At 37.1% G+C, this 12136-nt stretch overlaps 1 protein-coding gene across 38 annotated transcripts in view; it reads right to left on the reverse strand.

Annotated features, from left to right (window-relative positions):
• clasp2 (cytoplasmic linker associated protein 2) overlaps nucleotides 1–12136 on the reverse strand; it is a 55566-nt gene that overhangs the window by 1717 nt on the left and 41713 nt on the right. For 37 of the 38 annotated variants that reach the window (XM_065291202.2, XM_065291078.2, XM_065291066.2 and 34 more), the window contains 10 exons: nucleotides 11902–11965; nucleotides 7489–7652; nucleotides 7300–7378; nucleotides 4510–4653; nucleotides 3795–3938; nucleotides 3498–3604; nucleotides 2361–2508; nucleotides 654–849; nucleotides 248–441; nucleotides 34–162 (listed from right to left, as the gene is read on the reverse strand). In XM_065291202.2, coding sequence (XP_065147274.1) covers nucleotides 34–162; nucleotides 248–441; nucleotides 654–849; nucleotides 2361–2508; nucleotides 3498–3604; nucleotides 3795–3938; nucleotides 4510–4653; nucleotides 7300–7378; nucleotides 7489–7652; nucleotides 11902–11965 — 1369 coding nt within the window. Of the gene's footprint in view, nucleotides 1–33; nucleotides 163–247; nucleotides 442–653; nucleotides 850–2360; nucleotides 2509–3497; nucleotides 3605–3794; nucleotides 3939–4509; nucleotides 4654–7299; nucleotides 7379–7488; nucleotides 7653–8555; nucleotides 8559–11022; nucleotides 11080–11901; nucleotides 11966–12136 lie in introns of all 38 variants that reach the window. The other variant, XM_065291176.2, reaches the window with a different exon arrangement.

The following is a 12136-nucleotide window of genomic DNA, read 5'->3' on the forward strand; positions in this document are numbered from 1 at the left end:
TGATGATCTAAATGACATTTGGTTTAGCCTGACCTCTTTGTGAGGGTCTTTATGTGCTTCCAGGGTCTTCATAATGGTGAGTTCCGCATAGTTTTTAAAGCGCCATGGCTGTCTGTTAAGGATCTCCTTTAACACCCGCAGTGCTAATGCCCGGATGACATGCTGAGACCCAGAAATAAATGCAAGTATGTGAATCAGACTTGAATCATTACACACATTATGCATATTTAAATAGCTGTTCATGTACCTCGCCATCTCCAAGAGTTTCCAGGAGCAGCAGGAGGATGGTTTTGAAGTGCTCATCCCAAACATGCAGTTGTGTTTCTCTGATCAGTCGCATTAGCTCACACAATGCCGCTTTCCTCTCCTCCACTCGCTCGCTGTGGTTCGAGAGCTCCTTTAGAAGCTCGGCTACCATCTCGGATTGGTCTACACCACTGTCTGTAACAGTGACGACAAACCAAAACAGACACGCACGGGCTTACATCATATATATAAGTTAATAATTAATTAAACAAACACTTGGTGATTGGTCAATATAGTGACCAAATCTTAACACGACCCCGGAAAACACAATACACCATGCCTTTAGTAATATATGTGCCAACTTAGTAGGACGCTAGGTTTATTTTAAAAAATGTGCATTGTCTTACCATCTGTGAGGGAATCTTGCTCAGCATCTTTCAGGCTTTTATTAAAAGGGGAGGAGCCAAAGGAAGAGTCCGAGTAGCTGACTGGCTGGTATTCTTTTGTTGGACGGGGACTTGAGGAGAGCAGTGGCATAGTATTTAACAGAGATGTTTTGTTATCCAGCGCTGTCCGACCAGAGTCTGTCGTTTCAACACCCCCCTGAATAGATACATACGCAATACATTACCACTTAAAACCCTTGAAACACAGGTGGGGTGTTTGGCATTACATATTTAAAACAATATTTTCTTAATCTTAACCAGCACTAATCTTGACAAACTATATATCTCAGATTGATGTTTTTGCATTTTATCACCATTTAGCAAAAATTGTGATATAGTACAAGGAATTTTCTAAAATGTCACTGGCAAATACATATGAATTTTATATATTCATAACACTAATATTCTTTTATAAATATTCAAAAATCTTGACAAACTATATATCATTGGAAAGCTCTAAGAATGTAGTTTTCATATTTCAAAACCATTTTTATTTAATACTGATGCAGTAAAAGTAATTCATTAATTTGTGATTTGCAAGTACGCAGCAAAACGTTGACACCTAGTGACCTTTGTTGGTAAAACCACTAAAAGTGTGACGGAAACCTCATTGTTTGGGATTTTATCTTGAAATTTGGACCAGACCAAAATGCTTTTTAGCATTTTGGGAGTGTAACATTTGAATTTTTATATACATTTGATTAAAGAATATATACTGTATTGCATAATTTAAATAATTTTTAAATAAACTCTTTCGCCACTATTGACGAGATATCTCGTCAATCAAGAGAAAACGCTTCCTTGCCAATGACGAGATTTTCCGTCTTTCCGCAATACCGCTATTATCCACCCTTCCGCAACTTTTTAAACCTGGAAGTATTGCCCTATGGCAAGCGGCTGCATGTCTGTGTCTGTTTTAAAGATCGCTCTGAATGGGATCTCTATGAAAAGTCCGTCACAAAAATGGAATTATCTCTGCTTTTTGCTCAAAATGTGGTGTTTTTGCAAAAACCTACCCATATTCAAAAGCTGATTGCAAAAGAACCACTGAAGGTAGGATGAAACGGTTGTTGTTTGAAAGCAGAGGGTCTGTTCTTTCATTTGGTATATTGTATGTTTATATATTGAAAGAAGAACATTTTCTGGAAGGCATTAAACTTTGGTGAAAATCATGAAAAACGATGGCGCTGGCTGGCAACTTTAAAAAAAATGCTGGCGGTGAAAAAGTTAATATTTACAACTCCAGACACTTCTGTGAAAAACTTTAAAGTCTCTTCTTTAAAAAGAGACCTAGATTTTGCTTCTAGACCAAAGAATGACAGAGATAAATTAATTTGAAGGTGCACATCACATTTTCACCCCCCACACTCAAGAAGGGTGGGGGTGACAGTTAAAGGGTTAAGTGACACCCCCTTATTTCAGGTTCACCGTTAAAAAGAAAAATGCTAAATATTGCTTGCATTTGGTGTCTTATCAGTTTACGTAGGCAGATAACAATTGTATGCCACATGATAGGCAAGATAATGAAGCAAAGGCTCCTAAAAAGGGTCTTTTTTCACCCACAGTGTTACAATTTTTTTTTATTCATTCATTCGTTCATTTTTGTGTCTTAAGTGGACATATATACCTGCACAAACTTTGCAGAAATGTCAAGTGCATTTTTCTTACCTCTTCTCCATCTCCATCTCTTTTTCGTAGCGGCTCCGTCATGTCCTCTTGGCTGCGGACGCTGAAGTTCTGGATGGCCTGACTGACTCCTCTTAGGGAGCTGTAGATCTCTTCAGAGTTCATGTTCTCTGTATCGTAATCAAATGCACTGTGAAAACAAAAAGAGACATGAAATGCTGTGTTGTGGAGTAAGTAAAGGAAATCTACAGATGCATATATGCAAGTTTTTGACCACTGGACTTAAAAGGAAAACACCACTATTTTTAGTGTTTGAAAGTGTTTGGTGGCTTCTAAATTTCTCCCTGTTTGGATCCTAAGGAATGAATGGGGCTAGGCTATTCACGATGCACTGTACAAAGATTTTGTGCACGCATTGAAAAAAGATAGGGATGTATTAATTTGTCTAAATTGAGATAAGAACAGTAAAATATTCATAAACGGTGATGGTTTTCCTTTTAGGTTTGTTCATACTCGTGGTTTGCTCCGCAACGTGAGCCTCCGCTAATCCGCGTGTCTCAACAACCGGACAAGCCGTTTATAGTTAACACGCTTGCTGTTGCACTATTCTTTAAAACGACAGCAGGGGGCGACTTGAGCAATCGAGTTCAAAACCAACACAAAGTAAAAATAAAATAAGTCGTTCGCTGAAACATCCCTGGTGCTTAATATATAAATGTGAGAATATGAACAAAACAACAATCTCTTAAATATGTCTTTATTAAACATTATCATTTCATTAACGGTTTTACTAAAAAAAAAAAAAAAAACAATACAGAAATCTCAAGGTCTGTAATTTATTCCTCATCCAGTCGTACATTCAATACAAATAAGCCAGTAATTCTGAATCATATGTAAATAATGTGTGTTTTAAATTGCCAAGTTACCATACTTTACTTTAAATAGTATATTCATTGTTTTGCATGGATCAATCAAATAGATACGTCGCAGGAATCGCCTCGAGGTCGGACATTTTCAGATGCGGAGCCTCGCACGCGGTTACCAAAATTTCCGTGCACACTTCCACAAGAAATTATGTCTCGACCGCCTACTCCGAATTAATGCCATTTATGCCACGCGCACCAACATGCTCATGCAGGCGCGTCGAGTATAAACAATACTTTAGACAGTTAAGCTCACCTTGGTGAAGGTGTGTTTTGGGATGTGTTGGTAGGGGAGGTTAAGGGGCTCGACCAACTGGCAGGTGATCTTGGTGTGTGTCGGGTAAGAGGGCTTCCCATTGTAGCCTAGAAAAACAAATCATCTTTAGTCCAGACAGAGAGATGTGAACAGATTTTTGCCATTTTACAGCAACTCCAAAAACAACTGGTGAAAGGTTTTACAGGACAAATGTTTTGTACTGCACATTATTTCACCATTATATATATTTTGGTATAAGTGTAATATTACGGCTGTTACAAGTTAATGTTTATTCACCTGGGCCGCGTTGCCTGTGTTCCTCAGGTGGTTCTGCAATAATTTGGTGGCTCCATCCTGAAAGGTTTTAGGTAACGCTGCTAGCAACATTGTGAACTCTGGTGTGTTCAGCTGGAACAGTGAAATCAACACGGACTGTGCTGCCTGCAATCAAAACGCAAAACTTCATGTTAAATCAATATCTGACAAGCTAAATAACACAGAAATAATAAACAAATAATTGATTTTATGAAGATAAATTCCTTGTAAAGCACCATTTTTTTATTCTGCACTGGCATATTTTTTACTGAAACCAGAAATCTTCACAAGATGTATATTGAGGCTCATTTAAGTAATGTCAGAGCCAATAATAATTGATATAAGTGGTTTTATGTAGTGACAGTTTCAATCTAAAGAGCATCCGATTGGGTCATCAATATTTTTGTTCTGTTTTCGAAAAAGACTGTACACTGAATATATATCTGCTAAATGTTTAAAACCTTGTACCACCTTTAAGAGTGCTTACTGGAGGATATAGTTGGCTTTAAATGTAAATTACATTTATTCATTATCTAAAGCAAATTAAAAACATTTTGCCTTTAATAACTCCAAAACTCTGCCTTTAATAACTAAATGTAAGTTTTTTTAACCATTAGAAAGATTGACGTAAACATTTGAAATAATGTCCATGTAAATGTGTATGCATATGGATTAACGTATCTCTGGTATCTTGTACCTTTCTGACGTCAGAGCTCTTGGGCTCAGTGGTCCATGTTATGATACGCGACACAGCCAGTCTGGTTTCGCTGGAGTTAACAAAGTCCTGCGGCTCCATCTGTAGTGTCAGTGTTTCTATGTACTTCAAAATGGCCACCTTCACCTGAAACATTATCCTCATGTTACAAATCTGCATCAAAAGAATCTGCTAATGCCAACTAATGCATAATAAACCATCCAAGGCATCAGGATCATTCATGACTCCCACTGTAATGTAAACAAACATGAACCCATTCACGCAACCCTCCGTCAGGGTCCAAACATCTTCACAAACAAAGCACTGAGAATCAAAACAGTGTTCCCAAACCATTTATGTAGCGATACATCAGTTACAGGCAAACAACACATAACACATTCACAGCAACTCTAAATGTTCATTAAATGAAGCCAGACAGCAGGGGGAGGTTGAAGTGAGGATGGTGGGTGTGAACGAGTTCATAACGCCGTATCAATACATGCCTCTATTCTATGCGACTCAAGAGTATTTCATTTGGGCTTCACTCTCTCCCTTTCTGTTTGTTATGAGGACATCATCTATTTAAAACGCCCATATGATGCTAAATTCACTTTTACAAGGTGTTTGGACATAAATGTGTGTTGGCAGTATGTGAACACAAAAAACTATTTTTAAAGCAGTCTCTTGTTAATGTGAGGTCATACTGATAAAGCCCCGCCCATGGCCAGACTGGTTAATTTGGCAGAAAATCTTTTCCGAATTTTTTGTTAGCACATTGTAGCGATAATGTGGCTAAAGATAGCATCGTCTCAGACTGTATTCACAGGTATCAGATATATTTTTAATGGAAAGCTGTCTGTGGGTAAGGGAGTGAGGAGCAGTACCTCATTTGCATTTAAAGGTACACACATGAAAACTATGTTTTTTGCTCACAAGTATTTGCTAAGGTTTGCATATGGTAGTGTGTTCTTGATGACAGCTCTCCTAAAATGATATATTTTATTCCAGATATAAGAAATACCCCTATATATCAACCAGCGTACAGTACCGTAATGTATTACATTACATCGCATCCCAACCCATGTACTGTATCGCCAGATTCTTGCTGATACACAGCCCTAGGCTACCGTTGTGAATCGGGGTAAGCTAAGTGGACTTCTATGTACTCGAAATGTGCTCAATAACTGATTTTTGATTACTTCGAAAAAGTTACGAATTTAAGCTATAAGAAAACGGTCTACAGCAGTCAAGACCTACACTTAGCTAGATAGCTATTAAAATATTAAATAGTAAACACGGTGAGGGAAGGCATGGTCAGAGAGAAAACAGAGGGTTTGGGGAAATCAGAGGGCTTTGCCAAATTCTGTTGGTTGGGATTTAGTGCAGGTTATATAGTAACTAAAAAATGGACACTCCACTTTTTTTTGAAAATATGCACCTTTCCCGGCTCCCCTAGAGTTTAACATTTGATTTTTACTGTTTTGGAATCCATTCAGCCGATCTCCAGGTCTGGCGGTACCACTTTTTAGCATAGCTTAGCATAATCAATTGAATCTGATTAGACCATTAGCATCGCGCTAAAAAATAACGAGTTTTGATATTTTTACCATTTAAAACTTCACTCTTCTGTAGTTACATCGTGTACTAAGACTAGTACACTTACGCAGTGCCCAAAAATAGTCCACTGCTATTTAGAGTTACAAAGGGGTCTTTTTTTCAGGCGCTGTGTAATATCATTGCCCCTCCTGCAGTCATGTTACGGCAGCAAAGTCCTTGATTATTACGCCAGAATAATCAGTATAGTTCCTGGCCATATATGCCTAGAAAATTGCAACTTTTAATTTTCCGTCGATCTTAGTACACAATGTAATTACAGAAGAGTCCAGTTTTAAATAGAAAAAATTTCGAATCTCTTTGTTTATTTTTGAGCGCAATGCTAATGGTCTAATCAGATTCAATGGATTATACTAAGCTACGCTAAAAGTGGTACCGCCAGACACGAAGATCGGCTGAATGGAGGAAGGTGCAAAATGAAAGGGGAAGCTGCAAAATGAGCATACTTTCAAAAAATAGTGGAATGTCCCTTTAAATGGTTTAAAATAATGATTGGTTTTCACACCGAGGTAATAAAACATTTTGAATGACGAGACAAATTATTCACTGAACTCTAAAATAGTTTTACCTACTACTATTTAAACTTCATCTCGCACCACAGTTTACGGCAGGGGGCTGCGCGTTACAGAATTGCTTCCCCTGTGTCCCACTGACCTGTACTGCTTGGTTCCACACTTGGATATTTTCCTCCAGTGTGCAAGCATGTCGTCGCTTTCTGAGGGGAAACAATTCTATAGCCCCGCCCCCGTACCGGCAACAGCGCCTTTTCCCCGGCTTCAGAAAGAGAGAGGGAAAGCACATCAATGAAAGAAAGTCCCAGACAGGGAAGAAGAAGAAAAAGGGGTGGGAGGGACAGGAGTGGGTGCAGGACAGCAATAACTAATATTGCTGCCAAAAAGATGTCGAAACTGAAGAAATGATGAAAAGACGATGCTTTGGTTTAAGGGCGGTGGGGTGTGTCCATTTGTGCATAAGACAAATGAGGTTTTGGGTCCGGGGATTGGAGAGACTTTAAAGCAAAAGGTTTATGTGAGATTTTTATGACAACCTGAGTGCACTAAGCCAACGCATTTAAGCATCCTGCAAAAACGTTAAAATTATTATTAAACCCCTGATCTCAAGTGATTCCAGCATGGTGTCGCACAACATAAACCACAGTCGCTCATTTTGATCACTTACCTTCAAGTTGGGTGTCTGTGTTTGGTCAACTGTGAATCTCATAAGGATGGTGAATTGTAGATCATTAGGGAAAGATTCTCTAAAGATGACATATAAAAATCAACATCAATATTTGTAAGCATTACGGACAATTTTATATAAGAATTGCAGTGATACCGGCAAAGTTTTTCATATAGTCTCTTTATTTACCTTGTGACATCTAGGGCTTTCTGTACTTTGGCTTGTACTGAACCGAGCAGATCCGCCCCCATTTTCTTCAGAAGTTGTGTGAGCAGCACAAAGAGCCAGTCCTGCAGATCTTCCTTATGTACCGCAATAAAGTCCACTAGCGTCTCCAGAAACATACTAAATACCTGTGCAGAAATTCATACGCAGGAGACATCAGAAACACACAAAATAGATATTGGAAAGCAAGCAGGAGTCATGCATTCATCTTTTTTAATCATTCCTTGTTCGTATCATTTGTTAGAAATTATTACGGCACATATTAATGTTGCGATGTTGCCAATAGGAAAATATCTAAGCAGTGCCAATAACATCTCCCACTTTCATCCAAAACTGTTATATATGTAAATGTGAGCTTTAAAAATACCAAAAGCTTTCATTAGATTCAAAATGTAGCTCTTTGAATTGCTTTAATACTCAAACAACAAAAAAATATATTGCATATAAATACAAAGTAACTGACAATAATGAAAAAAGGTTTTTCATTTACAAAAAAGATTTGCCACTACCAACCAAACATTTCAGATCTGTATTGGTGATTAGATTTTTCAATCAAATGCTTTCATTTTGTGATTAAAAGGAGATGATAAAGGTGCTACTCAGTTATTTACCTACTTGGAATTGTTAACAAAAAATCGTTTTATTAAAAAAAATCTAATTTTTAAAAAGGAAAAGCATGCTAAGTGTTACATTACAACCAATATTCTGAAATAGCAAACATCTAGATTATTGATGTTTAAAACAGTGAAACTGATTAGATCAAATCATTTGATAATAGCTAAGCAACAGAATAAGAGCAGGATCAAAAGCAACATTTAAATACTGCCCAATTTTGTTACTGATTAGTGTATTAGTAATGGAGAGCACTGGCGCCATGTTAGCGTTCAATCCCAGATGAAAACTGAATGAATGAGTTTTCAGCAGTGGCCATTATTAAAGTAGCATCTCTTAGTTTCTGTCCATAAAGGCATGCCACAAAAACAATGAGCGGTCAAAAAAAAAAAAATTGCACAAAAGGTAACCAAACTTACTCTCTACAGTTCCATCACAGGGTACAGCATGAAAGAAAACAAACAAACTGGTGAATGTCCATGCAAATATATAAAGATAAGTTCTGACTGCAAACCACTTGTGGAACATCAAAATCAAATCAATAAAATAAAAATATTTATCAAAATATGAAAATAGTCTCAATTTACTCAACCTCATGCAATCCCGGATGTACGTTAATTTCTGAACATGTCATTGGTTCTTATGTATCTCAAGTCAATTTGACATCATCGACGTGCCACCATATTAAACCTTGAAAACTGTGTTGATCGCGATGGATACGTGAGGTAGTGATCGGCAGAATAAGTTCAACATTTTTAATTACAAAACAAACCTTTTTTACTTCAGAAGACGTAAAATATAACACGACAACATTTTAATATGAAATTCGTGTTGATCTGATAAATATCAAATACATCTGTGATGGCATGAGGTACATTTTAATTTTGAGGTACACAATTTTCATATTTGGGAAATCTGTTAAGGGTGCTCCGATCAGGTGCTGAAAGCATTATCAGCTGATACGATAACACAGTCTATCTTTTGTCTTATTAGTAGGCATTATTTTACCCATTTTTTACAAACATGCCTAACGTTATGACATTAATGGAATTTGAATGCTTAAAGCACATAAATGATAAAGCAAACAGCATCAGAAGTGTCTTTAGACTCATGTGGGTCAGAGCAGCACATAAAATGTTATAAAAAACAGGAACTTATTACAGCAAGATTAAAACAAAAAAAACCATTGTTGATTATTGCCCTTTGTATTTTCTATGTGAAATAACAGAATACATTACAAATGATTTTGCACGCCATATTCCTCTAGACTGTACAGACAAAACAAGCTGACAAGCGTTTAGTAATTATTTTATTGCTGTTTTACATATTAGTAAATCAAGTTCTCTAGTAGCATTATGTGTTATGTTTAAAGGTGCAATATGTAAGAAAAATCTCTTGATAGAAATGCAATATAATATACATAACTATATTATAAGTGGTGTATAAAGTCCTTGCATAAGAACTGTATTGTTTTTATTACCTTAAAATTAGTTGTTTTTATCATATACATGCCACGGGTCTCCTTACACGCAAGTTGCCGTCATATTTCTACAGTAGACGTTAGCTTTAAATGGACAAACTGTTCCACAGAGCGCATTTCGTCCCTAAGTTCTCTCTGACAACGACAACATGTTTGTCCTGTTGCAGCTACCGTAGCTTCTCATTGCGTTGCGAAATTGAGGATTGTTGCAATTCGCAATCTCGCATCTAGATGCTGCTAAAAACTCACATTACACCTTTAAATAAACAAAATGGTTATTTAAACCGCAAAAAAATGTATACAGAAAAAAACACGATCTACATCACTGAAAATATAAATGACATCAGCTTTAATCTCGCAAAATCTCCCATTGTGATAAATGCATCTGACTACAATGCACAACAAATCCCTTACTTAAATCACATTTAAATTCTAAATCCGCTGATTTCTGCAGATTGGTTTTAAAGCTAAAAAAACTGTAAAAAGAAATTTTCTGATGCAACGTCAGCATATTAAAATGTCTAATGCTGTAATTGACACTTTAATGGTGCTTTCCGCGCCTTGAAATTTTTTGGGGAAAAACTTGCCAAGTTGAAATTAATTGTCTTTTTTTACACAAAACAGAACTTGGCTCTTTTCAATGGCCTTAAAGGAAAATAACACCTATTTTTAATATTTTACTATGTTCTTACGTCAACTTAGACAAATTAATACATACCTATCTTTTTTCAATGTGTGCACTTTTAATCTTTGTACAGCGCCCCATTCATTCCTTTGGCTCCAAACAGGGATGAATTTAGAAGCCACCAAACACTTCAATTTTTTCCTTATTTAAAGACTGATACATGGGTAGTTACACAAGTAAGTATGGTGGAACAACTAAAACTTTAGTTTGGAGCCATAGGAATGAATGGGGCTAGGCTAAATGCTAACACATTCAAGAAGCGCTGTACAAAGATTAAAAGTGCACTCTTTGAAAAAGATAGGTATGTATTAATTCATCTAAGTTGAGGTAAGAACATAGTAAAATATTGAAAAACTGTGTTTTCGTTTATTAGAGATTGCGTATCAAAAACTAAAAGCAATAATTTGCAGACATCGAACAGCGACCGATTGATTGGAGCACCCTTAGAATCTCAAGAAATTATATTGTGGGAAAGTTTGACATGATATACAAAAAAAAAAAATGTACAGATAAAAGTCACCTCCAACCCAAAAACCAGAAGGCCACTTTCTGCTACAACAATGAAGTGTGATATACAGAACCTATGAAAGCTTCACCAAAAACCATTTTGCAACATATACAGTTTGAAAGAAAATCACATCCATGGGTTTTCCAGATCCCTGAAGAACAAGGAGCTGTACGTGATTGTGTCGTTCACTGTAAGATTGAATGAGTGTTGTACCTTAAAGGAGGCAGAACTGATACCGGATTCTGCCGTGCCGAAGCCTCTGGAATCACGCTGCAAATCAGAAAGAGGGGCGGGCCATAAGCCCAGCAATCAGAAAAAATGGGCGGAGCTACGGTTTATTTGACAAGGCAGAGAATGCCAGGAGGAGGATCCAGGAAAACGCAAACGAGTGAGAGAAAGAGAAACACCTCAAACGCTGGTTAGTCTGTTTGTGGGTGCAGGACTGGACTGTCAAGATAGCAGATTGTATAGGGATAAAGTATTTCTATGCTTTATTAAGATTTAACTCATAATCTAATATTATAGGATGTCAAAAATTATTTTCCGATGCTTTGGGTTTCTTCTCCAAAGAGGTATCACTTGGAATACAGTTTTGTTGTAAAAAGTATAAAAGTATAATATAAGTCAGTATATTACTTTTAATCTTCCTATAACTTAAAAAAATCTTTAAGGTTTAGTGAATTGTGACAGTCCCAGTGTGTGTATGCATGAGTGCAAGCATGAAAGAGAGGAAAGCCACAGAAAAAATCTCTGGCGACTGCAGTGTTTCGGAAAAGTCGAACGAACCAACTGACAGCACAGAGAATCAGAATGCACTCAAATCAAACCATGCGATTAGCCACGGTCCTCAACCCGAGTTAGTGCACGCAGCACATGCCTGAAAGTGTTGAACTGTGTGTGTGTGTGTGTGTGTGTGTGTGTGTGTGTGTGTGTGTGTGCGGAGAACAAGGGCTATGGGTGAGGCAGAATCCGATATAGTTAGGCAGGTTTGTGTGATGTAAGTTCATGCTGGCATATATCCACAGAAGCAGGGGCCTGTGTATGTTTGTGAGAATGTGCAGGAGCATGTTTGGAAGCGGCATGCGATGGTACCTTGCTATGAGGGTCTGCAAACATCCTGGTGAAGATTTCACACAACCTCTTCAGCTCAACTCGGCTAAAGGAGAAAAAACAAAGTAGAATTTTTTTGAACATCAATATCAAAATAACTTTTGAATATTTAAAAAACAAAGTTTAATACCTATATGATAAAACGGTGTTATCAAACAAAAAAAGTAACTTAAATTTGTGATAAGATGAAAACTTAAAGGCAATAAACAGAAACATA

This window comes from Paramisgurnus dabryanus, chromosome 19, assembly GCF_030506205.2.
Source record: "Paramisgurnus dabryanus chromosome 19, PD_genome_1.1, whole genome shotgun sequence".
Lineage (NCBI taxonomy): Eukaryota > Metazoa > Chordata > Actinopteri > Cypriniformes > Cobitidae > Paramisgurnus > Paramisgurnus dabryanus.